This window comes from Brassica rapa, chromosome A02 (assembly GCF_000309985.2).
Source record: "Brassica rapa cultivar Chiifu-401-42 chromosome A02, CAAS_Brap_v3.01, whole genome shotgun sequence".
Lineage (NCBI taxonomy): Eukaryota > Viridiplantae > Streptophyta > Magnoliopsida > Brassicales > Brassicaceae > Brassica > Brassica rapa.
The window spans coordinates 2,721,981-2,749,230 of record NC_024796.2 but is presented as its reverse complement, the minus strand read 5'-3'; the positions used below and the strand labels follow the sequence as shown (position 1 = coordinate 2,749,230).

Genomic DNA, 27,250 nt, shown 5'->3' with positions numbered 1-27,250 from the left:
GTTATGGGCTTAAACCCGTTATGAATTCGAAGTCAGATCAGAAATGTCTTATTTATGGGCTAACCAAAAGAAGCCTAGGTAGACTCCCAGAGGCAAATTCCCTCATTTCTTCTTCTTCTTCTTCTTCTTCTTCTTCATCATATTCTCTCTCTCTCTCTCTCTCTCTCTCTCTCTCTCTCTCAGTCGTTAGCAACTCCTCTGCACAATCTTTCTCTCTCATCTGTTTTTACGTCTTGATTTTTTTACCTCTGATTTAACTCTCTTGTCATCGCAATTCTGCTTTCGGATACAATCTGAGCAAGAATAACTGTGGGTGATCCAATCGTTTCTTCTCGTTACTCGAGAGATCTGACTGATTCGTTGCATCTATTCTGCACCGATAGAAGATTAGGTTATCATCAAACTTCATCTGAATTTTCCGTTTTTTTTTTCTCAATTGTGGGTTCCTTGCTGTAAAACTTGAGATTTCTATTGTTCTTTTCCTAATCCGATGATATTGTTTTACAGGCAGAAATGAAGCGGATGAGAGATGACGTTTACTCATCTGGGTCTCAATTCAAACGCTCCTTTGGCTCTTCTCGACGCGAATCGTGAGTTGCCTACCCCTCTTCCACTGCGACTTTGATTTTCAATTTCTCTAGCGATAAGATATTTATTTTGCTTTAATCCCATGCAATTATCTCACACTTAGATCAGTCAAGTCCTATTTTTTTTTTTTTGCGAGAATTGAGTGAGTGTGTCCCTATTGATCTTTGGGTTAAGGTGACTGTACACTTATCTGTTAAATAAAATGAATTTTTTTTTTGATACAGATATGTGCAGTCTCCAACGCCTGCAAGTGGTGGCACCGGAGGAGGAGGAGGGAGGATTGGTGATGGGGGAGTCAACTCTCAGAAACTGACAACCCATGATGCTTTGTCCTACTTGAAGGATGTTAAGGAGATGTTTCAAGATCAACGGGACAAATATGATATGTTCCTTGAGGTTATGAAAGACTTCAAGGCTCAAAGGTGATACCTTTTGCCTTCTTCCTATTATCAGTTTGATTTTTTTTTTTTTTAAAGCATATCTGGGAACATTCTTCATATTGCATTTACAGGACGGATACATCTGGTGTGATTGAACGAGTGAAGGAGTTGTTTAAGGGGCATAACAATTTGATTTTCGGGTTTAACACCTTTCTGCCTAAGGGATTTGAAATAACTCTTGATGATTTAGAAGAAGAAGAAGCTCCACCGAAGAAGACTGTTGAATTTGAAGAAGCTATAACGTTTGTAAATAAAATTAAGGTACAGCAAAAAGTTTTGACGCATAATGTTTTCTTTTCAAGTGTCTCATTGTATCAGTGTCGTTTTTATATCACTGCAGAAACGGTTCCAGCGCGATGAAGATGTCTATAAGTCTTTCTTGGAGATCTTAAATATGTATCGTAAGGATGATAAGGACATTACTGAGGTTTACAATGAGGTAGTGACTGCATCTCTCCTAGACTATTACAGTTGAAATTTCTCGATTTTTTTTATTAACTCTAATATCTGTTTGTTAGGTATCGACTCTTTTTGAGGACCACCCGGACTTGCTTGAAGAATTCACTAAGTTCTTGCCAGAGTCTTTGGCGCCTCATTCAGCTGCTCAGTTAATCCGGAGTCAGGCCCAACGGTATGATGACAGAGGATCAGGCCCTCCTGTTGTGCGTCGAATGATAACAGACAAGGTATGTCATTGGTTACATTTTTCCCTGATCTGTTATTGTTGTCTGGTCTCTGGTTTCTGTGCTTATATGTTCTTAATCATCAGGATCGCCGCCCACGAGAAAGAGCTGTTGCTTCTAGGTGTGACCGTGATCAAAGTGTTGACCGTTCTGACCTTAATGATGATAAAGCAATGGTTAAGATGCACAGAGATCCGAGGAAACGAGTGGACAAGGAGAATAGAGAAAGGAGAAGCCGTGATTTGGACCATGGAGAAGCTGGCCAAGATAACTTGCACCATTTTCCAGAGAAAAGGAAGTCATCCAGAAAAACTGAGGAGTTTGAAGCTTATTCTGGTCATGCGTCACATTCTGAGAAAAACAATCTAAAAGGTAAGCGAGTTTTAGTTAAATGGAGAGTTTACACCTTTCTGCTTTCCACAGTTTAATGCTTTAAACAGAAAATTAATAACATCTTAAACATTTTCACGCTATTATCATGTCCAATATATAAGTTGATGGTTTGCTGATTTCTTTTTAAAAATTATGTGATTTTTAATTAGAAGTTGATTTCCTAATTTTCTAGTTAACAGGTATGTTATGGTGCAGCATTTAATTTTGTTTTTCATGTGTTCCTTTCATTGTGTTAGGCATGTACAACCAAGCATTTGTGTTTTGTGAGAAAGTCAAGGAGAAATTATGCAGCCAAGATGATTATCAGACATTCTTGAAGTTTCTCAATCTTTTCAGCAGTGGAATTATCCACAGGAAAGAACTGCAGAATTTTGTAGGTCTACAAATAGCTTTGGTGTTGATTGATAGGGGATAACTTTTGTCTTTAACTCCACTTTCTTTCATTCAGGTTTCTGATCTGCTTGGAAAATTCCCTGATCTCATGGATGAGTTCAATCAGTTCTTCGAGCGTTGCGAGAGTACTGGTATTTAAGATTTCCTACTGTATTTTTTTCTAGTGAAGATGTCTAGCTCTTTCTAATAATCATCCCATTTTACAGATAGTTTCCAGCACCTAGCTGGCGTTATGAGCAAAAGTACGCAGCATTTTCTTACTTTCTTGTCTATGAATATGCTTTTTTTCGTCGCTGGAACGTTAGTAACACTGTTGGGTACACTTGTTTGCAGAATCACTTAGCAGTGATGAACATTTGTCTAAGCCAATGAAGGCGGAGGAAAAAGAAAGAGATGACAAACGCGACCTTGAGGCTGCTAAGGAAAAGGAGCGTTCCAAGGAAAAGTACATGGAGAAATCTATTCAGGAGCTTGATCTATCTGAATGCGAGCGTTGCACTCCTAGCTACCGGCTCCTCCCTTCGGATGTAATAAGTTTTTTTTCAGAGTACTATATTGCATCTGAGCCATTTTAACCGTACTTACTAGTTACTACTGTATCTTCTTTGCAGTATCCAATACCTTCTGTGCGCCACAGACAGAAATCAGTAGCTGCTGTTCTAAATGATCACTGGGTTTCTGTCACCTCAGGAAGTGAAGACTCCTTTAAGCACATGCGCAGAAACCAATATGAAGAAAGCTTATTTAGATGTGAAGATGACAGGTACATTTTACAAGAAGCTTTACTTAGATGACAGCTTCTGTACTCTTAAATGATTTGTACGGTTTGGTTGTTGTTTGCTTGCTTCTTGTTACAGATTTGAGTTGGATATGCTGTTGGAATCTGTGGGATCTGCTGCGAAAAGCGCAGAAGACTTGTTAAATACTATCATTGAGAAGAAAATAAGTTTTGAGGGCTCCTTCCAGGTTGAAGACCACTTCACAGGTGTGTAGGCGTTTAGTGATTGTAGCTCTCTCTCTCTGTTTCATCTCTCTTCCCCTTATCTTTGAGCCCTCATCTCTTGTCTTACATTTGATATTTTGTTATTGACTTATTGCAGCCCTAAATTTAAGATGCATAGAGAGACTTTATGGCGACCATGGTCTAGACGTGACAGACTTAATACGTAAGAATCCAGCCGCTGCACTTCCTGTGATTCTGACTCGTTTGAAGCAGAAACAAGATGAATGGACAAAGTGCCGTGAAGATTTTAATGTGGTCTGGAAGGATGTGTATGCAAAGAACCATTATAAATCACTTGATCACCGCAGCTTCTATTTTAAGCAGCAAGATTCTAAGAACTTCAGTGCAAAAGGTAAGTAAACTCTTGGAATATGTTTGATCTATTCTTGCATTTACTTATTTGTTCTCATAATATTTATATTTAATTTTGCTTGAATACCAGCGCTGGTGACTGAAATCAAGGACCTTAAAGAGAAGTCTCAGATAGAAGATGATGTTCCTCTGTCGATTTCTGCTGGTTACAGACAACCAATAGTTCCTCACTTCGAGTATGAATATTTCGATAGAACTATTCCTGAGGATCTATTCAAACTAGTCCAATTTTCGTGTGAGGAGATATGTTCTTCAAAAGAGCAGATCAGTAAAGTTCTGAGGCTCTGGAACAGTTTCCTGGAGTTGATGCTTGGTGTTCCACCCAGGGCCAAGGGGTCAGATTCTGTTGAAGATGTTGCAGAAACCAAGCATCCCGTTACGAATGGGGAGGCTAATGTGAGTTCTGACGCTGTAAGTTTGGTTTCAAGGCAACTAAAATTTGCTGCCAATGGAGATGAGTATGCTTCATCTGGGGTCTCCAAACACGCCGGGGATGGTTTGTTGAACAGAGATTCTTCAGCAAAAGAAAATTGTAAGGATGTTGATCAGGCTAGTAAAGATGCTGCCACCTGTTCTGCTGTTAAACCCCAGAAAGATCTTGAAATTGGAAATGGAGCTAATAAAAGATCCGGAGATGATGAAAGAGTAGCCATTACAAGTGCATCATTCCCAAGTGGAGTAGAAAACAAGAATGATAACATTGATGCCATTCAGCGTACCCAGGTACAGGACTCAGTTTCACATTTTAATTATATGTTTATACTTGCCTAGTCTGCTTTCTAAGGACTCTTCTGACTATTCTCATTATTCATGGTCATATCTATAGGTTGGTGATATTGGTAGAACTATAGCTATAGCAAATGGAGTGCAGCCAGATACTTCTAAAGCCAGCAGTAATCAAGATGAATCCGGTAGTCCATCCAAAATCGAGAAGGAGGAAGGTGAATTGTCACCTATTGGTGATTCCGGAGACAACTATGTTGTTCATGAAGAGCGTGGACTGAAGTCTACTGCCAAATCAGAACATTCCATTGAAGCTGTAGGAGAAAATGATGATGATGAAGCTGACGATGAGGATGGTGATGATGCTTCCGAAGGTGGCGAGGACGCTTCGGGAACTGAATCCGTTGGTGACGAGTGTTCACAGGAAGATAATGGTGTGGAGGAAGAGGGTGAGGATGTTAAAGCTGAAAGCGAAGGAGAGGCAGAGGGTATGGAGTCGCATCTTATAGAAGACAGTGGGTCGCTTCCATTGTCAGAACGTGTTCTGTTATCCGTTAAGCCTCTTTCAAAGCGTGTAGCTGCAGCGGATGAAAGAAAACAAGATTCCAGAGTTTTCTATGGGAATGACGACTTTTATGTTCTTTTCAGGCTTCATCGAGTGAGTGAATATCTGAAAACTTACCTTGAGATGATTTAGTATTTGTTTTTTTTTTTACTAATTGGGTTTTAATTTCCAGATACTGTACGAGAGAATTTCCTCTGCAAAGACATATTGCAATCGGAGAAACACGAAAGATTCTACTAGTTCACCAGATCCTTATGCAAGGTACATTCTAAACTATGGAGGTTCTTTGTTCAGTTCAATAAGAACAACTTATATAAACTCTTTCTTTGTGTATGTTGTGCAGGTTTATGAGTGCTCTGTTTAGTCTGCTTAATGGCTCAGCTGAAAGCTCCAAATTTGAGGATGAGTGCCGAGCTATCATTGGAAACCAATCATATGTTTTATTCACCTTGGAGAAACTTATATACAAATTGGTTAAACATGTAAATCTTCAGCACCGTCTTTATTGATTTTAGATTTGATCATTTGAAACTTTTAGCTGAGCCATTACATTCGTTCTAAATTTCTGACATCGTTTACTCTATTGCAGCTTCAAGCTATCGTAGCGGACGATACTGACAACAAGCTTCTTCAATTGTATGAGTATGAGGAATCTCGGAAACCTGATAGGGTCATTGACTCAGTGTATTATGAAAACGCCAGGATCCTCCTTCACGAGGAAAACATTTACCGGCTGGAATGTGTAAGAACACTATAAACCAATTCTCATCTTTCTTTCCATTGAGGAACTATGATCATTCATTGACTCTGGAACTTGTTTCCTGTGTGTTCATATGTATGTAGTCGTCCTCTCCTCCTCGTTTGTCAATCCAGCTTATGGATAATATAATGGAAAAGCCTGAGGCGTATGCAGTTTCCATGGAACCCACTTTTGCAAGTTATCTGCAAAAGGAGTTTCTTTCCAACTCCTCATCAGGGAGAAAAACAGCGCTACAGCCAATTGTGTTACAAAGGTATGTTGAGTTTCAGTACATTTAATAGTTATCCATCTCTTGCTGTATGGTGTGCTAGAGGTCCATTATCTTGTATTGATTCAGGACATTACACATAAAACCAAGTCTTGTCGCTGAATTGTTTTTGTGCAGGAACATGCGTGGATACTCTGGTCTGGATGATCTTGCAGTAGCTTGCAAGGCAATGGAAGGTGTAAAAGTAATCAATGGCCTTGAGTGCAAGATGTCTTGCTCTTCCTACAAGGTAACGACTAGAAACCAATCTACACATAAATAAGAGCTGATTGATTCATCTCTCTCTTATGTATTCATAACATCTCTTGTTGTAGATTTCGTATGTTTTGGACACGGAAGATTACTTCCACAGGAAGAAGCATAAGAAGAGTGATGACTTGTCACAAGACAAATCATCGCAGAAACGCAAGTTGAATAGAGTAGAAAGATTCCATAGCTTTCTTTCAGCTTCAAGATGACAACAAAGAACATCAAAAACTTATCTTACTCTCTTTTACTTCAACACACAAGAAAGGTTAGAGATGTAGACCAAGTTCTCTCTGCAACTTTCTCGTTAGTTTTCTATGAAGTTACTTTGCACAGTAGTAGTGTGTATTTATCTAATTTGTGTCTTGATCTTGTATGGTTGTAAATATTGCAAACACATACATGATTATCCTCTTAGTTTGTATCTACAAACATAGAAAGGTTCCAAAGATTTTATATAAAAGTGATTTTCATTGTTTCTGTTTAGTCTTCTCAAAGCAAAGACAACATGTTATGATCAAACCTAACTAGAACTTAGCTAGTCTCTCTCTCTAGCTTTCTATTCATCCCAAAACGAGTATCCATGTCCTCTCACTATCCTTCTCACCTCAGGCTGCTGCAGAAAGTTCCCTTCTCTCTCAGCTTTCTTCACAGTACCTTCTTTACCCACACCACACACATCACCTTTCAAACCCATCATCCCCTTCTCTGCATGACAGCTTTGAATCATATCTTCAACAACACCTTCTTTATCAACACCACACACATCACCTTTCAAACCCATCATCCCCTTCTCTGCACATTCCTTTCCTTCAAACCAACTTTTAATCATCTCCTCAGCCTTCTCATTCGCTCTCAAACCCTTCTCCTTCATCTCCTTATAGTACCCATGCGCTTCATCCACCTTCCCATTCAAGAACATCCCATGTATCATCACAATATACGAACTAAGATCAGGACCAACACCTCTTTCCTTCATCTCATCCCACAACACCGCCACATTATCGAAATCACGCCACCTACAAAACTTCCTGATCAACATTATATACGTATCAACCGTTGGCTCACACCCCATCTCTCTCATTTTACCCAACATCTCAAAAACCTCCTCCCCTGTCCTCAGTATCCTCATAAACGCATGGTAAGTGCGTATCGTCGGCACAATCCCTTTCTCAAGCATCTCATCAAACACCTTCTTAGCCTCTTCTGTCTTCTTACCCTTGCACAGAGGCTTGATGAGAGAGTTGTAAGTCACAACGTTAGCCTCCATCCCTTTCTCCTCCTCCATAGTCTTCACCAAACTCACCGCCTCGGCTACAAACCCACCTTTAGCTAAAGCGTGCACCACCGCGTTGTACGCTTTCCTATCCGGCTCTATACCCTCTTTCTTCATCCGGTCGAAAAGCCTGAGCACCTTGTTCAAGCTCCCTCCCTTCGAGTAGCAAGACATCATGCACGAATACGACACCACGTCGCGCTCCACACCAACGTTCCCCATCTCCATCCACACCCTCTCCGCCTGCCTCGGGCTACCTATCACGTTGCACCACCCGTTCAAAACAATGTTGAAACTCTTAGCTTCGAAGGGATACGTCTCCTTGTTACAGTAGATCAAATGCTCGGCGTCCTGAACGTTCTTGTATCTACAGAGAGCGGAAAGAAGGCTCTGGAACTCATCAATCCCCGTCGCTAGTTTGAATCTTTTGTACGCGTGGAAAGTGTTTATCGCTTTAGCAACGTCGTGGACCGCGCAGTACTTCCTGATCATGATTAATAACGTCTGAGAGTTCACTAGAGAAGGGGTGAGCTTTCTCATCTCGTCTATTAAAGTCCAAGCTGTGTCGAACTTTCGCATTTTACCGAGGATAGAGATCATGGAGTGGTACTCGCGGATGGAATGAGTGTAGCCTTGCTGCTTCCCTGCCCAGAGGAAGAAGGTGAATGCAGTTTCCCAGTCGTTGCGGGATAGAGAGAGAATCTCCACCACTAGTGAGTTTGTTGGCTTCACAGTACACTCCTCAAGCTTCTCTCTCAGTTCCTTACGGTTGCTACCACAGGCTTTCAGCAGGTTTGAGATGGTTTGAACATCCTCTGAAACAACCTTGTTATCTATTATAGTAGATTCAATCTCTTCCTCATCTTCTTCATCATCATCATTATCATTATCATTATCATTATCATTATCAAATTTGGAAGTAGAGAACGAAGAACAGAGAGACAAAGGAAGCATACGAGCTATGGGAGGATCCAGACATGGTTGAACGATACGCTTACTACTCGAATAAGGCAAAACAGTTACAGATCGTGAACAGGTGAATGCGGAAGCTCTCAGAAGTGACAGTCTTGATCTAATGAGAAAGATTCCTCTCATTTCGAGAACCTAAAAACACCCCAAAGAAGAACAGAGGAACCTGTGTATGTTAAGTGATTCTACAGACCAAAGTTCTTCACTTTATCGAAGATTCTCAGTGCCCAGAAGATTGTTTATGATGTAAACATAAGGAATCGACAAGATACAGACTACTACAGAACCCGAGTTCTTAACTTGGAAGAACATCGCCGCTTTAAGGCAGAAGACACGACCGTGAAATGTTGAAGCTGACGTTTGTTCATAGTTGGGCTTCCTTTTCCTTCTAAATTGTGTTGGCCCATTACGTTTCTTCAGCCTATTTACTTTATCTGGCCCATTTATCTTCTTTAAACACCAACTTATCTTCTTGTTCTTGTATTTTTTTTAAGAACATTATTTGTTCTTGTGTGTGTGTTTTTCTTAACTGGGAGGAGTTTGGGTTTTGTGTCCTAAATTCTCTCTCATGGCCTTGGAACCAGCTTTTGCTGATACAATTTATGGCGCAAAACACTGCCCTCATCGTGTTTCGAACCAGGAGTGCAACAACACAAACATCAGCGCGTAAATCAGCTAGTTTATCATATCCATTAGTGTTTTGTTCCTTTGTTCCCAAAAAAGAAAGAACATTATTTGTTCTTATAATTTTTACTTTACATTGTATGAATTTTATTATACCAGTTAACTTTTTGATTTTTATGGTTATTTCGTATAAAATTCTAGTTGACAATACAATTTTTTTTTGTTGACAGTACAATGTAAGATATCTTTACTACTTTTTGATTCATATCTCTTTGGTCAAGAAAGAAAAACAATTCTATAACTCTTAAAACATATAGTTCTAGAAAATTATATAGCAGTTTATTGATTTCGTTTGACATATATATCTGTCTCTTTTTTTCCTTTTCAAAAAAATAAAAAAGCAATGCATGATACAATATACAAATACAATTATATGGTTTCGAGTCGTACATGCCTCGGCTTTATGATTCAATAATTAATTAGCGTCATCGAATTTATGGGTGCAAGCAGCTTTAACGAGTAAGCCAATGACGGGGCCTCCGGAGAAGATAATCGGCAAACAGTCATTGGTGAGGCCACTAATGGCGTCGCAGCATTGCTTATCCAAACCACGAGAGTCTCCCTTTGTAGCTTTCTTTATGGCATCCACACAGCCCTCAACGCTACTTATATCTAACACGCATTTCAGACGACCAACAAATGATATAGCTTCTGATTGATGATGACAAACCAAAGCCATAATCATTGTTTTTTTTTTTTTTTTTTGAAAAAAGGGCTAGCCATAATCATTGTTAAGATAAAGAACATAGCTTTGATCTGCTTCCGCTCCATTTCTATTAATTTGAGAGAAAATAATAATATGGTTTGTTTTAGATTTTGTTGTGTTGAGAAGTGAAATCATTCTTTTTTTGAGTGAATAACAATTTGTCACACTTTGGAGTTTCCTTCTTTCACGTAGACACACTTCTCACATGAAGAGCACTTTTGTGATGTACCTTACTAAAATCAGGACAAAACTACGCTTTTGTGTAAGTTTTTTTCCTTCTTTAAAAAAAAATAAAATAACATCGTTATGTATTTTTCTACAAATTTCTCATTTTATAAGAAACATACAAAAAATTGGTATAATAATTTATGACACTTTTGGCTTATATAATTTAATATCCAATTCGATATATTTTAAAATTTTGTGAATTAAGGTTTTTTGGCATAAATAACATATATTTTAAACCACATTGTGGTGGCCTAGTGGTTTCTACTAGAAGAACAGTTGCCTTGTTGGTCCAGACCAGAGATCGATTCCCTTCTAATGCGAAATTATTAGTTCCACATGTGGTGGTCACGCGGATATGAGTCCATGCTTACGGTCCATTTGAATATTTGGGAGAGGATCCATCCGTGAGTTGCACTTCCCACCCGGGGATTACGTCTGTATCTTTAATAAACCCGGACTTAATCCTTTTAGTTCTAAAAAAAAGCATATATTCGAAGATTCCATAGTGTTTTCATCCTAACATTTACATAACAATCTCTTTAGGAAAGAAAAGCGTAAAGCGTAACAAAGAGGAAGATGAAAATTTTGACATATGAGCGTGTTGTTGACGAACGTTTTGTAGATGGGTCATGGGTGTTTTGTCAACGGATGTCTTGTGGACGAATGACTTGGAGACGAATAGCTCGTGGCCTTGTATGTTTCGTGGACGGCTGTCCCCATGCAGATTAGTAATAAGAGTGTAACGCAAGAAACTGATTCTATAAGTTAGTTTGCTTTGTAATCCTCGTATAACACTTCCTTGATCATCTTACAGATTTCTGATATCTGGAAGAAAGAAAAAAAGCAAAAGAAATTACAGATTTTTCTACAGATAGGCTACTTGTGAAACAATCTACTTATTTAAGGTTAACTTACATCTGAGTGATTGCAGAGAAGCAATGGATGTTGATGGAATGTCCAAAGTGTTTTCTGGAGAAGCTTCACAAGAGAATCCACTTGATCCCCCAGAAGATCAACCTGATATTTGTTTTTGTTTTGTAGTTTTTAAGATCAAATTAAAACAGTTCATAACAATTCGCATAATAACGAATAAAATAGCAAACTGCTGTTTTACCTCAGTTTCTGCCTTTATGAGATTTTCACATCTAAGAACAAAAGCTGTTTTATAAACAGATTCTTTTCGTCTTAACTCTGCCATATAATCCATCGTTGAATCAATATTTTTCCCCAAGTTTTGTAACCCTAAAGTTGCCATCTTCAACCTTTCTTGAATCTTGAAATCAAAATCATCAAAGACTAAAGATATCACCATGCATGCTCTCTTTCCCTGTTCCTCAAGCAACCTTTTATTTTCTGCTTCAATTCTTTCAAGATTCTCTACAGTCTCTGAAACTTCTCTTAGCAATTCTCTTACAACAATCCAATCCACTTCTTGTCTAAACACTCCATCTTCACAAAGAATCTCAAAATCATCAAAGGCTAAAGATGTATCCAAGCATGCCATCTTTCCTTCTTTCTCAAGCAACCTTTTATTGTTTGCTTGTATTCTTTCTTGATTATCTAAAGTCTCTGAAACTTCACTTAGCAACTCTGTTACAGTAGTCGAATCCATTTCTTGTCTGAACTCTTCACCTTCATGAAGAATTTCAAAATCATCAGACACTATAGATCTATCCAAGCATGCCCTCTTTCCTTGTTCCTCAAACAAACTTTTATTGTCTGCTTCAATCCTTTCATGATTCTCTACAGTCTCTGAAAATTCTCTCAGCAACTCTCTTACAATAATCCAATCCACTTCTTGTCTGAATTCTTCATCTTCACGAAGAATCTCAAGATCATTAAAGACTGGTGATGTATCCAAGCATGCCTTCTTTCCTTGTTTCTCAAGCAACCTTTTATTGTCAGCTTTAACCCTTTCCAGATTCTCTACACTCTCTGAAACTTCTCTTAGCAACTCTCTTACAATAATCCAATCCACTTGTTGTCTGAACTCCTCATCTTCGCGAAGAATCTCAAAATCATCAAAGACTAGAGATGTATCCAAGCATGCCCTCTTTCCTTGTTCCTCAAGCAACCTTTTATTATCTGTTAACAAACCTCTGAATAGAGTCAAGTAAGTATCTTCCAAGATCATTAACTTCATCTCTACATCTTCTTTCTCCTCTACCTCATTTTCACAAGCCACCGATCTATGTTTCTGCATCTTCTTCCAAACATCATCCAAACCATCATCCATTACCACTTCATGCTCATCACACCTATCATCATCCCCATCATAACAAAAATATTCAAACATCTTAGTGTTGAGACACACCAAGCTATCAAGACCAGAAACAATATCATCAACAGCTCTCTTCGAGCTAGAGCTGTTGCAGCTCCTCTGCCGTTTAATAGACTCAATCTTAGGAGAAACAAGCTCTTCACTCTTCCTCCTTATGATTGATTCATGACTCTTTATCAACTTAGAAACAGGATAGTTACTTGAATCTTCTTCTCCCTCACCCTCTTCTTCTTTATCATCATTAACAACTTCACAATCTACTGAAGATGATGATGTTGTTATTGCTCTAGGAGATGATGATGATCTTTGAATAATAATCTGAGACTCTAAACATTCCACCTCTCTACGTATCAAACAAACCCTATCTTTAAAACCTAACTCATAATCTCTCACAACCATCATAACCCTCTTCTTCTCCTCCTCTAAACCACTCATGAAACCTTTTATCAGTAACCCCATTGTCTCCCTCTCTACAGACCATCTCCAACTCTGCTCAATGGGTCCCAGTTCAGACAAGAATATCGCGTGATGCATCTTGTTAAAAGCAAGATCCATTGTCCCTTTCAAAACATCTATATCAACACCTGAAGGATCATCAGCTTCTTTCCCCAAACCATCGTACTCCGTCTCAATCTTTTGTCTAAGATTCATCACCTGATGATCAACAGAGCTCTTCAGCTCAGAAAACTCCTCACCAATCTCATTACAACTACTTCTCTTCCTCTCTAGATCTTGCAAATGAACAAGCTCTGTCTCTTTACTCTCCAAAACGTTTCTCAAGCTCGCTTCGTTCTCAGACCTCTCCAAAAGCTCTCTGTCTTTCTCGAGAATAGCTAGCTCCGTCTCTAAGAGCCGGTGGTGAAGCCTGTCTTTGATTTTCCTCAGATCGCGAACCACTTCCTCGTGGTTGCTCTCGAGGTTATCGGTCTCTTGTTGCACGAAATTAAGACAGCTCTGGAGCTGTAAGACGGCGAGCTCGTAGAAGAGGGATATAGCGTTGAGGCGGAGGAGGAGACCGTGTTTTGTTTTGATCTTTTCGTGAGCTTTGTCCATTGCTTGTTGTACAAGTAACATCATCGTCGAATCCGCCATTGAAAATTTCACTTTCCCTTCCACTTCCTTCATTATATCTTTCATTTTTAATTCAATGGCTTCTCCTAAAGAGATTGAAATTATTTACTTCCTCATTTTTTTCTATTGTTACCAATGTTTCTTGAGAGTCACGGAACATAGTTTGACCTATTCTTGAGGATCTTTGAATACAACATTCTCGGAGCGTTTTATTTATATATATGAAAGCTAAATCGTTTTTTTACGCTTTGCTACCATTGCTAACGGCGTCGTTTTGGGATCGGTTCGTGATCCATTTCAAAACATCACCGAACACTAAGTCGACGTTCTCCTCAGACTCACCAATCAGCTGATGCCACATCCCTGGATAGATCTTTATCGTCTTGTCTCTACTCTTACATCTCATGTAAAGCTCCTCGACTGAGGAAGGATCGCAAACGACGTCGTCTCCACCATGTACTATCATCAAGGGAACTTCTACTTCTTCGAACCTGCTTTGAAGATCCTCGCAGACTCTTACTAGCTCGTAGGCTGTTGCGGCGCGTGGTTTACCGACTGTTCTGTTAGGGTTAGCAAAGGCTAGCTTCCGTTTCCAGGGCTCCTTGAAAGAGACTCCGGCGATGGTGCCGCGAGTTGGCACGACGCGCCAGGTGGGGATGAGAGTAGCTGCTAGGGTTAAGAGGTGTTGTAACGGCCACGGGGGTTTGAACTTGTGGCTGATGGAGCACATGGCGCCGCTGAGGATGAGACCGTTCCATTTTGATTTCTGGCGGAGGGTGATGTAGAGAGCTATCGCGCCGCCGAGGGACTCGGAGTAGAGGAAGGAAGGTAGGGAGGAGGAGGAAGCGTGACGGCTACGGAAGTCGTCGAAGAAGGAGATGCAGTCGTCGACGATGAGGTTGATGTTGGGGATGTGAGCGGTTAGCCCGTCGGAGAAGCCGTGGCCTTGGTGGTCGATGGCGCAAGTGAGGAACCCTGACTTGGCGAAGAGGACGGAGGTTAGTTGGAGGAACCAGCTGGACTCGCCGGTGAAGCCGTGGACGACGGCGATGAGGCCGAGTGGTGGACGGTGGAGAGGGGTCCACCATTGGGTGAAGAGTTTGAGACCGGTTGGGTTGGTGATGTAGGCGGAGGAGTGGGCGACGGAATGGAGGGAGTAGAATTCGGCGGCGGAGAGAGAGCCGAAGGGGCTTGAAGCGTTGGCCTTGGAGACAGGGTGGAGTCCCATGTTTTTAGTACCAGTGAGTTGGGTTTATAATTCGTTTATTTGAAGTGGTGAAATGCTAAAACAGAAGAAGAGACCAATGCTTCTTGTGTGACATACTAAGTTACTAACTACTGCTGCTTTTTCGGTTGTGTTCGTGTCCATGAGAAACTCTGCTCTTTCTGTTTTCTGTTGTAAAGTTCTTCTTCTACCTAATTTATTTATTCCTCACAGCCATTCATGAGTAAACAAAAAAAAATCCAAGAAATCAAAACCAAAACTAATGAAGGCACTTCAAATTTAAGACGGATTTGCAGAAAAAACATCAAATTTAAACTAAACACGTATCACACAGATCCATATGAAATTAAATGTATATTTGGTTAATTACTATTCTTATGCGAAGTGCGTAAAAGAAAAAGACATTTGAACACACTAATTATCATATGATGAGGTTGGTGAAGTGAGTACACGTGAGATATTCGACTAAATTACTTGACCACCTACTTCCTCAACATGGTCAATTTGATAAAAATAGATTAATGAATAAAATTATAAAAAATGATACACATATAGCAGTATGTTCCAATTGAAGACACATTATACTTGAACACAAAAATGAAGATGCATTGCATAACCATATACCTCCAACAGGTCTAAGTTCCCAAATCCCAATGAAAGCAAAAACTACTCTGTTAACGAATTTCTACTTCTAGTGATCCTTATGTACTATGTTCATAAACTTTGTTTAGCTTAACACTATCTGACGTTTAAACCTAACTTGAATAACTCAAAGATGGAAAAAAATTGCAGGGGCATTGATTGATTGATTGATTAATAACTTAAAGCTTATTAGATTAAAGAAATCAAAATGGAGGAGAAGAATATACATTGATGTTTTCCTTTTGTCTCCTTTTTGATTTTACAGCAACCCAACAACACAGCTAAGATGTAATCTATTCTCCAGACCTCTTAAATGATGTCCCAACAGCATGCACCTGAAAATGAAACGAATCATCAATGAGACTAACAAGCTCTGTTACGATTATTCGTGGATAAAGATTCAATAAAGAGTTACCAGAAAAGGAGCTTTGCGAGGTAATCCCTGGAAGCGTCTACTGTTCTACCAGCTCCATCACCACCACCACCTTCTGTAGTAGTCCTTATGACTGAACCCTGCATCAAAGCTGAAGTATTCTGGTCCTCGAAGATCCTCTCCATTACGTTTTGGACAAGCTGGCTCACGATCTCTTCAACTTCTGGTGAAGATAGTTGAGATAACTCAGCCACCTGTAAATCCGGTTCTCGTCAGCAGACTGAGAATAAGAAATCAAAAGGAAATATAAAACGTTTCGTACCATCTCGGAATCTAAAGAACGCAGATACTCCAACAAATCATTCTTGCTCCCTTTCTCGCATTCTATCTGTAAAGCTTTCTTCTTTTGCAGATCTAGCTCCTGGAATAAAACAAGCATATATATAGGCAATGATACTGAGAATGCACACATGAACAAAGAGCTTCACAGTGAGTTACACACGACGTTTTGAGTATTACCTCTTTGATGCTAGTTAACTCAGATTGCAACTCTTGAATATAACTCAACGCTTCAGGTGATAAGTCTCCGAACACCTGAGGAGGACTCATTCTCTCTAACTCCTCAGCACAATCCCCTAAACCCTCGCTCACTCCCTTCTCTGATCCAAATCTCACATCGTCTTTCGAAGATTGATCATCCTCCTTTCTAGGATCAGTCAGTATATCGTAGTTCCTCGTCAGTGATACACGATACTCCGCATTCCACAACGTATACCTAAAACCACAACGCGGAAAACACCAAAACAAATGAAACAAACCGCTAAATTCACAGTAAAGTCCAGATCAATGTTCAAGAAATCGCTAGGCGGTAATTAGGATTAGACCCGGAGCTGCCTAGACTAATTGTTTTAGAAAATTCATAGTAGAGAGATCAAAGTCCAGATCAATATTCAAAGAATCGCTAGACGGTAATTATGATTAGAGCTGGAGCTGCCTATACTGATTATTTTGGAAAATTCATAGCAGAGAGATCAAAGTCCGGATCAATGTTCAAGAAATCGCTAGACGGTAATTATGATTAGAGCTGGAGCTGCCTAAACTGATTGTTTTAGAAAAATCATTTCGTTTATGATTGATTTGCCGTTTCATCGGAAGATTAGTCCGGATGATTTACCCTGTGATGATGGAAGAGATAAGGAGGCGATACAAAGGCTGCTCCGAGATGGTAACGGAAACTGAGAACTGATCGGAAGGAAGGAGTCCAAGCATAGACGAAATCGTCTCCTTCATCGAATCCTTAGCCGAATCGGATAAGCTTTTGGAGATAACAGACGTATCAAGCGGCTGGATCCGGTTCACCAGATTCGCGATCACAGCGAAGCCTCGGTCAAGCTTCGACCGTCGAGTGGATACGTACGAATCGTCGGAGGAGACTCCGCCTCCGCTGAGACAGCTGATGACGGCGGAAGACACCGCGCGGTTAGGAAACCGGCGAGGAGACGACGGTGGCGGTTGGTGAAGGATGAGCTTCTTCCGTGAAAGGTCCATTACGCGAGAGAGCATGAAGGCTCGAGCTGACGTGGCCGCCATTAAGTTAGCGTCTCGAGCTCTCTCTCTCCGATGTGTGTGTGGCTGCGTGATGTGCGTTGGCTATGGAAGAATCTTTTTGTTTTTAATTGTTTACTTAAATATTCTGATAGAGATTTTATTTATTTTGATAATTATGATTTATTTATTTTTTGTTCCATGAAAATTCTTCCTTCGTTCGTTTATTTATGTGAGCCCACTAATCACTTAAACCTCAGAAAAAAATATATTAACTATAATAAAAATCGAACCATACCAAAAAGGCAAAAACTACAGTATAAATAATCGATTTAAGTTTACATCAGTTTATATTTACATGTAGAGCTGGAAGCTTTGATATGGGCAATGGAATGTACGAAGAATTTACATCAGTTTCAGGTTACTTTTGTTACGGATTGTTCTTAATTGGTGAAGATGGTTTCGTAACCAGAAGAATGGCTGGCGTTTGAGAGTTACCTGCATGACATAAAGCTACTGAAGACATGTTTTACTAGCTCAGCAATCATTCATGTACCCCGGACGGAAAATCAAAAGGCGGATAATCTAGCACGATGTGCCAGAAAACAATCGTTTTTCGTCGTTCACATGCATGCAGAGTTACCGGTTTGATTCGCAGAGTCTATATGAGTCTGTTTGTTGATGACAAAAAAAATAAAAAATAAAAAAATAATAATCGATTTAAGTTTATATTTTCAAATTATGCTTCAGCTTACAAATTTTTTTTAATTGATGCAAACTTGAAATCGTTTTGGATTTGAGCAGTCATATTAAACGGGTACTATTGGTATCGATTTGGAACGATAAGAAACGCTACAAAACTTTTAAATTGTTTTAACTTCTGTCTTCTTCTACAAAGTATCACAAGATAAGGCTCTGCTGATCTGCGAGTAAATGTTTTCTCTGTTGTAAGCTAAAAACATCAGCATTTTTGGCACCCATCGGATAATTGTAGTATCTACCTGGTGAAGTCATTTCCGACCAAACTCTGCATGCCATGTCCTCCATGTCTCTGTGTAGTGCCCGAGAAGACCAGTTAACTCTGTTCATGAAATAAACTTTGACTTGTAAGTTGACAAAATGCAAGGAAGACGTATACGCACAAGGCACAAACTCAAGAATCTCATAGGAACCAAAACTATAAGTACAAATGGAGAAGAAGAGAGTTTTTTTTTTCTTACCATGATTGCAATATTGTAGTGTGTGTGCAGAAGAAAGGGTCTCAAGAACATCGATACTCTGGTTATTGCTTTTTCCTGCATTGGTCTTCTTAAAAGTATCTGCGGGAGGTAATGGTCTCTTCACGGCTGATTTGGAATCACATTGTTCTTGCTTGATGACACTGCATGTGTTTTGACTTTCGTAATGCTTGCGGTCTATAGAGCAATCAGTTTTGGCTCTCTTTGTGGTAAAGTTTGTGATCTCGGTCCCGAACGCTCTCTTTCTGGGCTCAATGCGATCGCATAGGCTTGCAGGAGCAGCAAGGAATCTGGCTTCTGCTATGGCTTTGGCTCCCAACCACCTATATGCCGGTTTCTTAGTCTCTGGGATATGAGTCTGTATGAAAACGAATACAAAAACAAGATAATGAGAGATGAATATACAATATTCAGCATATTGTATTAGAACAAGATCATATAGTAATGTACCTTCTCGATTAGATTCATTGAGGAAAACACATTTGCAATGTCGTAAAGACGTCTAACTTTAGCTGCAGAGAGTTTACAGAAATGGGGTTTGTGTTATTGCTTCTGTATCTGATAATTCGAGATTAGAAAAGATTTAAAAAAGGAATGAGTTAGTGTTACTTCTCATATTCATGGGATCCTGAGATACATTCAGCAATGCTTTTGTAGCGCCATCAAGTGTTATCAGATCATCCTGAGGGTGACGGAAGCAACAAGAGAAGTGTCAATTAATTGGAAACTGCTCAAGCCCGTTTACAGAGATGTAATATCAATTATTCACTTACATCAGAGCACAGAAAAAGCTTCACAAAGTTCTGTGCAAGAACCCATAGAGACTTCTCCTTCTTGCTGTCTGAAAAAACCCCAAAAAATGTTAGTCTAGTTAGCTTCCAGCTGCTATCACCAACACAAATCTTATCTATGCAAAATCAATACCAATGAATTGTTTTCATTTCTATCAGATTCTAGATTGAAATAGTACATAAATGCACAGATAAATATTCAGTCCTTTCATTAATGAAAGATTATTTAAAGCATATGACAATTACCAAGTTTTGGGGATGGCGAGTTTTCTTGATCATCAGGACTTAACTTCAAAGGCTCTTCTCTTACTTGGTCATACAACACCTATTCAAATGAGCTTGAAATTCTAAGGTAACAAAACCACAAGATTCAAAACAGTAAAGAGAATATGAACATGAACTAACCATCTCTGAGTTAGTCACACATGGGATGATCCCAAACTTCTCTCGCATTCCTTCTTCCTGTAAACAATAGAGACAAAAACCAAAACCAGTCTCAAGCAAACAATACTAAAAGAAAATACAAAAAAAAAAAGCATATAGATGATTGGTTTAAGTACTTTTAGTAGACTAAGAACAGGAGGAACTTGTCCAAAGCCTCTCCACGAGTACTGATTCTTCCCTCTTCTCGCTACAAGCTGCGTAAATCGCAACAACACCAAAAAAAAAAAAAAAAACTAATTACAGCTCAAATCGACCAGATAGCGACGACACGAACACACATCAAAACCTTACCCCAATGCTCTCCAATATATTAACAACATCGTATATACGACGTCGTTCGACTCCTGCAATTTCAGATTTCAACAAAAGTTCAGTGAGCATCCTTAAGCAAACACAAAGTTAGTGAGGGGGAAGAGGAGTTACCTAGCTTCCCGGCAGCATCATCGAGGCCGATCAGATCAACATCGTCTCGGTTATACAGTCGCAAGAAACTGAATCAAGTAGAAAAAAATAAAATCAAACTAAGAATCTGGAGAATCGCAAGTGCTTAAGAGATAGAGATAGATGGAGTACTTGGAGACTAGAACCCCGAGAGATTTCTCCTTCCGGCTGTAAGACTGGCGACCGAGAGATTCCATTTTCCTCTGAGAGAGAGAGAGACAACAAAAGATATTTTTTTCCGAGAAAAAAAAGAAAATATACTCTAAACACCCGGCGAGAGAAAGAGAAAGAGAGTGAAGAGGTGTGTTTGGGTATCGGATTTGTTGTGACCGCGGACACCAAATTTGCTAGGCGGGGGTTTCAAATTATACCATGGCCTGTTGATGGGCCTGGTTAAGCCTTCTTTTGTTGATACAATTTTGTTTTAATTGACTTTTTTACTAGATTATTTCCCCGCTTGATTTGCATATTTTTATGGGGGAGAGCATGCCTAGTGTGTGTGTGGCATAATATCCATATAAGCGGCTGATTAGGCCACATTTCATGTGTAAAAATCAAAGTTAAAAAAAAAAAGATTTTAATGAGGCTTAGACGTCCGTCTAACGGCCAAATCGATTATAACTGAAATGCTTTTTTTAGAGTCAGATTTATATAGTTCTAAATCGGTTTAAATTGTTCTAAGCTGGTTTATATTAATTTAAATTATTCTCAATGGATTAAATCAAAATAACATCAAAGTAGATTGTGACTAAGTTAGTTATATTAGCCGTGTTCATTTCTTAACCGCTAGGTGTTCATTTCTTAACCGCTAGACGCAGCTCACCGGTGATCAAATAATAGAACATGAAGCTAAAGTAACCGCCAACGGATTTTCGGAGACACAAAAAAAACGAGACGCCCATGCTGCTAATAATTTCAGCGTCCCTTCTATTAGTTATTGTTGTTAATTGCCGCTGCGTCATCGGTGTTGTGTGTTGTTAATTGTCGATGTTTCATCGGTGTTGTGTGTTATCGTGATTGTATAATTTTTGGGTGCTGCCGCTGCGTTTAGCGGTTAAGAAACGAATACGACTATTATATTCACTATCAATTTGTCTATAAACATTTTTGTCTCTGATGGCTTATACCCATAAAAGTTGGCAATGTTTGGGCAGGTTGTCGGCTGAGCGGTTCAGCTCCAATGCATACGATACGTTTACCGATTACTAGACGTTTGTTATGTTGGTTCTCTTCTCTCATGTATGGAGTAGAGTGTACTTTTTTGTTTTCCTCTTGAAATAGCATTACCATTTACCAAAACGCAAATTATGAGAAACCGCACTCCCTTGACCGCTTTCCTCCGTGTCACGTAGAAAAGTCGAGCGAAATCTAATCTCATATCCAAAAGACAATATTACCCCCGACGATTACTCGAATCTAAAAAAAATCCAACAACCCATTCAGAAGAAACGTCACTCGGAGGATCTCTCTCATTCACTCAACAAAGTCCAGACCCACGTAGAAGTAAAAAGATTCAGCTCAAAAAACGACGTAGTTTTTATCAGTCTCCGCTAGACTTTTCGGAAGTCATGCCCTTCTCCTCCTACATCGGCAACACCCGCCGTGGCACCTCCGCCGCCGCCTCCGGAACCGGCGGCGGCTGGGGCCAATCGCTTCTCCCAACCGCTCTATCGAAATCCAAGCTCGCGATCAATCGCAAACCGCGGAAACGAACCCTCCTCGTCAACTTCCTCTTCGCGAACTTCTTCGTCATCGCACTCGCCGTCTCCCTCCTCTTCCTCCTCCTCACGCTCTTCCACTTCGGCGTCCCGGGACCGATGATCTCCTCCCGCTTCCTCGCCTCCAGATCCAGCCGGATCGCGAAGCCGCGGAAAACCGCCACCCGGCGGCACGCGAACGGCTCGCTCGCCGTGGACATCACCACCAAGGATCTCTACGATCGGATCGAGTTCAAGGACGTCGACGGCGGGCCGTGGAAGCAGGGGTGGCAGGTGACGTACAAGGGCGACGAGTGGGAGAAGGAGAGGCTGAAGATCTTCGTTGTGCCTCACTCGCATAACGATCCTGGGTGGAAGCTGACGGTTGAAGAGTATTACCAGAGGCAGTCGAGGCATATCCTCGACACCATCGTTGAGACTCTATCGAAGGTGACGTCACGAAACGATCTTAGTGACGTCACTAATCTCTAAAAACGTGAATCGCGTTGAAATCTAATTTGCTCTTTTTATGGATTCTGTTTTAAAATAGGATTCTAGAAGGAAGTTTATATGGGAGGAGATGTCGTATCTGGAGAGATGGTGGAGAGACGCTTCACCTAATAAGCAAGAAGCTTTGAGTAACTTGATCAAGAACGGGCAGTTAGAGATCGTTGGGGGTGGCTGGGTGATGAATGATGAGGTGTGTATCTCTCTCTGACATGGTTGATAAAAACAAAATTGAGTAAAAAAGAAACATGTTGAGATGAGCTAAGTATTTTTCTTTAATGTTGTGTGCAGGCTAATTCACATTATTTTGCTATTATTGAACAGGTATATATCTCTGTAACTCTTTACTTTTCTACTTTATCTACTGAGAAATTTGACTTTTACTGAAACAAAGATGGTGATGATGACTGTGGTTGTTACTGCATTTCTCATGATACCCATTTAGTTTGTATTTATTGTCACATCTGGTTTGGTTATAGTTCCACATTACCTAATACTGCGTTTGAGCTGAAAACCCTCTTTTGTTTGCTATGTGTAAGTAAGAGCATGTGATTGTAGAATATTAATTGGTTAAAGAAAATGCTAGTTTAACCATCTTCTTGTTGCATTGTGTGTGTACCCATGTGTTTTTTCTTTCCTTTTTGGGTAAAGTTTCTTCCAAGAGTTAGGATTCAGGCGTAAACCATATTTAGTTATTGTAATGGCTGTGCTCTTGTATCTGATTTTGTCTTATTCTGCAGATAGCAGAGGGTAACATGTGGCTTAACGACACAATTGGGGTTATTCCCAAGAACTCATGGGCCATAGATCCCTTTGGATATTCATCAACCATGGCTTACCTCCTCCGCCGTATGGGTTTTGAAAACATGCTTATTCAGAGGACTCACTACGAGCTCAAGAAAGAGCTTGCCCTGCATAAGAATCTGGAGTATATTTGGCGTCAGAGCTGGGACGCTATGGAGACGACAGATATTTTTGTCCACATGATGCCTTTCTACTCATACGACATCCCACACACTTGTGGGCCTGAGCCTGCAGTTTGCTGTCAGTTCGATTTTGCTCGGATGCGGGGATTTAAGTACGAGCTTTGTCCATGGGGGAAGCACCCAGTGGAGACCACACAAGAGAATGTGCAGGAGAGGGCGTCAAAGCTTCTTGATCAGTACAGGAAAAAATCCACACTGTATCGAACAAACACCCTTCTTATACCTCTTGGAGATGATTTTCGGTTTATTAGTATTGATGAAGCCGAGGCTCAGTTCCGTAACTACCAGGTGCTGTTTGATCACATCAACTCTAATCCTAGCTTAAACGCAGAGGCGAAGTTTGGTACTCTGGAGGATTATTTCACAACGCTTCGAGAAGAAGCAGATAGAGTAAACTATTCTCTTCCCGGTGAGGTTGGCTCTGGTCAGGTCGTTGGTTTCCCTTCTCTGTCAGGTGACTTCTTTACATACGCAGATAGGCAGCAAGACTACTGGAGCGGTTACTATGTCTCGAGGCCGTTCTTCAAAGCTGTTGATCGTGTCCTCGAGCATACCCTTCGTGGAGCCGAGATCATGATGTCGTTTCTGCTAGGGTACTGCCATCGAGTCCAGTGCGAGAAGTTTCCGACGAGTTTTGCGTTTAAGTTAACTGCTGCGAGAAGGAATCTAGCTCTTTTCCAGCACCATGATGGAGTAACCGGAACTGCAAAGGATCATGTGGTGCAAGATTATGGCACAAGGATGCATACTTCGTTGCAAGACCTTCAGATCTTTATGTCTAAAGCCATCGAAGTTCTTCTTGGGACTCGCCACGAGAAGGAAAAATCTGATCAGGCCCCATCGTTCTTCGAGGCAGAGCAAGTGAGATCCAAGTACGATGCTCACCCCGTTCACAAACCAATCGCTGCGCGCGAAGGAAACTCACACACGGTTATACTATTCAATCCATCGGAACAGGTAAGAGAGGAGGTAGTGACGGTCGTTGTCAACCGCGCTGAGATCTCGGTTCTGGACTCGAACTGGACTTGCGTCCCTAGCCAGATATCTCCCGAACTTCAGCATGACAGAACCAAACTATTCACAGGGAGACATCGCCTTCACTGGAAAGCTACCATCCCAGCTCTTGGTCTGAGAACGTATTACATTGTCAACGGAAACGTTGAATGCGAGAAAGCTACACAGTCTAAACTCAAATACGCTTCTGAGTTCGACCCGTTCCCTTGCCCGTCTCCATATACCTGCTCAAAACTTGACGGAGATGTGACTGAGATCCGAAACGAACATCAGACTCTTGTGTTTGATGTTAAAAACGGCTTACTCCAGAAGATAGTTGATAGAAATGGGGTAGAGACCGTCGTGAGAGAGGAGATTGGTATGTACACTAGTCCAGACAGTGGAGCGTACCTGTTCAAACCCAAAGGTCAAGCTCAACCGATTGTTAAATCCGGTGGACATATACTCACATCAGAGGGACTCCTAGTCCAAGAAGTCTTCTCTTACCCTAAGACAAGGTGGGAGAAGTCCCCTATCTCTCACAGCACTCGAGTCTACACCGGAGGTGACACGCTTCAGGATCTAGTTGTTGAGATGGAGTATCACGTCGAGCTTGTCGACGAGGCTTTTGATGACCAGGAGCTAATCGTCCGTTACAAGACCGACATCGACAACAAAAACGTCTTCTACTCTGATCTCAACGGTTTCCAGATGAGCAGGAGGGAGACTTACGATAAGATACCTCTTCAAGGAAACTACTACCCCATGCCGTCTCTAGCGTTCATCCAAGGATCCAACGGTCAGAGATTCTCCGTTCACTCTCGCCAGTCACTCGGCGTTGCGAGTCTTAAAGATGGTTGGTTGGAGATTATGCTGGACAGGCGTCTGGTCCGTGATGACGGACGTGGTCTAGGTCAAGGCGTGATGGATAATCGAGCAATGACGGTGGTCTTTCACCTTATTGCGGAATCAAACATCTCAATATCAGAGACTGTTTCCAACTCTTTCCCTAGGAACCCTTCCCTTCTCTCTCACCTCGTGGGTGCGCATTTGAACTATCCCATAAACACATTCATCGCCAAGAAACCGCAAGACATATCAGTGCGTGTTCCGCAGTACGGTTCGTTTGCTCCGTTAGCGAAACCGTTACCGTGCGACATCCACATCGTTAACTTCAAGGTCCCACGTGTATCGAAATACTCTCAGCAAGTGGAAGGAGACAAACCGAGGTTCGCTCTCATCCTCAACCGACGGGGTTGGGACTCTTCTTATTGCCACAAAGGAAGAAGAGCGAACTGCACGAGCGTGGCTGATGAGCCGGTGAGCTTTTCCGACATGTTCAAAGATCTTGGAGCTACGAAGGTGAAACCGACTTCGCTGAATCTCTTGCAAGAAGACATGGAGATTCTTGGGTACGAGGATCAAGCTGGTACAGTACCGCTGCAGGAAGGACGTGTCTCGATATCTCCCATGGAAATACGTGCTTACAAGCTTGAGCTAAGACCTCACAAGTGATAAAAAAACAGTCGAGAGGGTTCGTTGAGTATTTTGGCTGGTACGGCCTCACTAGCTCGTTGCATCGGCCAGAGTCGAGCTTCTTGCTAGAAAAAGCTGTTCGGGAAAACGTTAACTGTCGAAAGAGAGATAGTTGAAGCTGGAGCCTTTGTGTGTCCATGCAAAACTAGTGTAAGACCTTAGTGTTTACCTTTTTGATTTGAGACAAAAGTGATTATTAATTAGTTTTACCATGTTGCCTTGGATTTGATATGTTGTGTGTATATATATAATTATAAGCTATAGTACGTTTGATGGGGATTACGCAATAGTCTTTTTAATAATAAAAAAAATTAAGAAAGCAAATCACACCGTATCAAACAGAAGCAGTCTATTTTGTTTTTTGTGCTTTTTTTTTTTTTTTGACAAAGGTGTGTTTATGTTTTATGCTTATGAAATTGTGCAGTACATGCAGTATATGTTTGTTATAGAAACTGGATAAGGGGATACCACCCGAATTAATTTCCGGCCAAGCCAAGCCAACTTGATTAATTGATGTACGTAAGTTATGATGGTGATAAGGTTATTACTTGTGATCTTATGTAACTACACTAGCGCTGATGTTTTAACTGCCGAAACACACGAAAATACGGATGACACTTAAATAAAAAGAATTATAATACACTAACCTAAGATTACGCAATAAAATTACTAATGAAATGTTTTTATATGGAAAATTAGGCGTGAAAGGTTCATGGCCTCATACTATACGTAAGTTTATATTCGCGTTTAAACCAGAAACAAAAGGTATCTTTTCATAAACTTTTGTTATTGTTGTTTTAGAGCTGAATAATCTTGTATTTTTGTAAACTTCAGTACTTCTGTGAAACAAAATGATAATCATTATAATATTCATGATCACTATATGAGAGTTGACCGCCCGAGACCACCTTATGTTTTTTTTTCTTTTATAGATATTTGTTAGGAGAAAAGGAAGATTAATTCGCAGCCACGAAAACCATTGGCTAGAACTCGACACAGCTTTTGTTTGGTTTCGAACTCTCTAATATACTTAGATGCTCCAGAATTATATATTATCAAAGTAACCAAGACACAGACACACACTCTCCCATGGATTTTAGGACACCCAATCACGAATGACCAAACTTCTTCGGCCTAAGTTTAGCAAAATATAAATTTTCATGAATACATACAAAATTTGATG

At 40.5% G+C, this 27,250-nt stretch overlaps 8 protein-coding genes and 1 long non-coding RNA gene across 9 annotated transcripts; 3 read left to right on the top strand and 6 right to left on the bottom strand.

Moving 5' to 3' along the window:
- Positions 1-102: 102 nt before the first annotated feature.
- Positions 103-6,879, top strand: LOC103850963 (paired amphipathic helix protein Sin3-like 2). The gene is made up of 22 exons (XM_009127776.3): positions 103-391; positions 508-590; positions 813-1,010; positions 1,100-1,289; positions 1,369-1,467; positions 1,547-1,714; positions 1,798-2,083; positions 2,341-2,477; positions 2,553-2,628; positions 2,704-2,739; positions 2,831-3,024; positions 3,109-3,260; positions 3,355-3,482; positions 3,598-3,852; positions 3,943-4,595; positions 4,699-5,253; positions 5,333-5,421; positions 5,504-5,642; positions 5,750-5,902; positions 6,004-6,173; positions 6,306-6,417; positions 6,503-6,879. The coding sequence occupies exons 2-22, from the start codon at positions 514-516 to the stop codon at positions 6,644-6,646; spliced, it is 4,011 nt and encodes a 1,336-aa protein (XP_009126024.1). The 5' UTR covers positions 103-391; positions 508-513; the 3' UTR covers positions 6,647-6,879.
- Positions 6,875-9,295, bottom strand: LOC103850964 (pentatricopeptide repeat-containing protein At5g15010, mitochondrial). Its single transcript, XM_009127777.3, has one exon. The coding sequence runs from the start codon at positions 8,803-8,805 to the stop codon at positions 6,994-6,996; it is 1,812 nt and encodes a 603-aa protein (XP_009126025.1). The 5' UTR covers positions 8,806-9,295; the 3' UTR covers positions 6,875-6,993.
- Positions 9,296-9,584: 289 nt separating this feature from the next.
- Positions 9,585-10,426, bottom strand: LOC108870919. Its single transcript, XM_018656781.2, has 2 exons — positions 10,097-10,426; positions 9,585-10,052 (listed from the first exon to the last, which is right to left on the bottom strand). Exons 1-2 carry the CDS (start codon positions 10,132-10,134, stop codon positions 9,779-9,781), a joined length of 312 nt encoding a protein of 103 aa, XP_018512297.1. The 5' UTR covers positions 10,135-10,426; the 3' UTR covers positions 9,585-9,778.
- On the bottom strand, positions 10,359-13,766 carry LOC103850962 (WPP domain-associated protein). The gene is made up of 3 exons (XM_009127775.3): positions 11,412-13,766; positions 11,213-11,314; positions 10,359-11,122 (listed from the first exon to the last, which is right to left on the bottom strand). Exons 1-3 carry the CDS (start codon positions 13,713-13,715, stop codon positions 11,063-11,065), a joined length of 2,466 nt encoding a protein of 821 aa, XP_009126023.1. The 5' UTR covers positions 13,716-13,766; the 3' UTR covers positions 10,359-11,062.
- LOC117132129 lies at positions 10,841-15,730 on the top strand. Its single transcript, XR_004455623.1, has 3 exons — positions 10,841-10,851; positions 11,897-11,898; positions 14,942-15,730. It is a non-coding gene; the product is annotated as an uncharacterized LOC117132129 (long non-coding RNA).
- LOC103850961 (caffeoylshikimate esterase) lies at positions 13,751-14,949 on the bottom strand. The gene has a single exon (XM_009127774.3). It carries the CDS (start codon positions 14,875-14,877, stop codon positions 13,891-13,893), a length of 987 nt encoding a protein of 328 aa, XP_009126022.2. The 5' UTR covers positions 14,878-14,949; the 3' UTR covers positions 13,751-13,890.
- On the bottom strand, positions 15,667-17,560 carry LOC103850960. Its single transcript, XM_009127773.3, has 5 exons — positions 17,064-17,560; positions 16,409-16,664; positions 16,212-16,310; positions 15,932-16,143; positions 15,667-15,851 (listed from the first exon to the last, which is right to left on the bottom strand). The coding sequence occupies exons 1-5, from the start codon at positions 17,477-17,479 to the stop codon at positions 15,776-15,778; spliced, it is 1,059 nt and encodes a 352-aa protein (XP_009126021.1). The 5' UTR covers positions 17,480-17,560; the 3' UTR covers positions 15,667-15,775.
- Positions 17,561-18,206: 646 nt separating this feature from the next.
- LOC103850959 (E2F transcription factor-like E2FD) lies at positions 18,207-20,698 on the bottom strand. The gene is made up of 11 exons (XM_033285746.1): positions 20,481-20,698; positions 20,331-20,398; positions 20,199-20,251; positions 20,024-20,101; positions 19,869-19,925; positions 19,710-19,788; positions 19,446-19,513; positions 19,282-19,354; positions 19,123-19,184; positions 18,655-19,030; positions 18,207-18,515 (listed from the first exon to the last, which is right to left on the bottom strand). The coding sequence occupies exons 1-11, from the start codon at positions 20,543-20,545 to the stop codon at positions 18,445-18,447; spliced, it is 1,050 nt and encodes a 349-aa protein (XP_033141637.1). The 5' UTR covers positions 20,546-20,698; the 3' UTR covers positions 18,207-18,444.
- Positions 20,699-21,179: 481 nt separating this feature from the next.
- LOC103850958 (alpha-mannosidase 2) lies at positions 21,180-26,353 on the top strand. Its single transcript, XM_009127771.3, has 4 exons — positions 21,180-22,495; positions 22,596-22,745; positions 22,844-22,876; positions 23,293-26,353. The coding sequence occupies exons 1-4, from the start codon at positions 21,917-21,919 to the stop codon at positions 26,044-26,046; spliced, it is 3,516 nt and encodes a 1,171-aa protein (XP_009126019.1). The 5' UTR covers positions 21,180-21,916; the 3' UTR covers positions 26,047-26,353.
- The last annotated feature ends 897 nt before the right edge of the window (positions 26,354-27,250 follow it).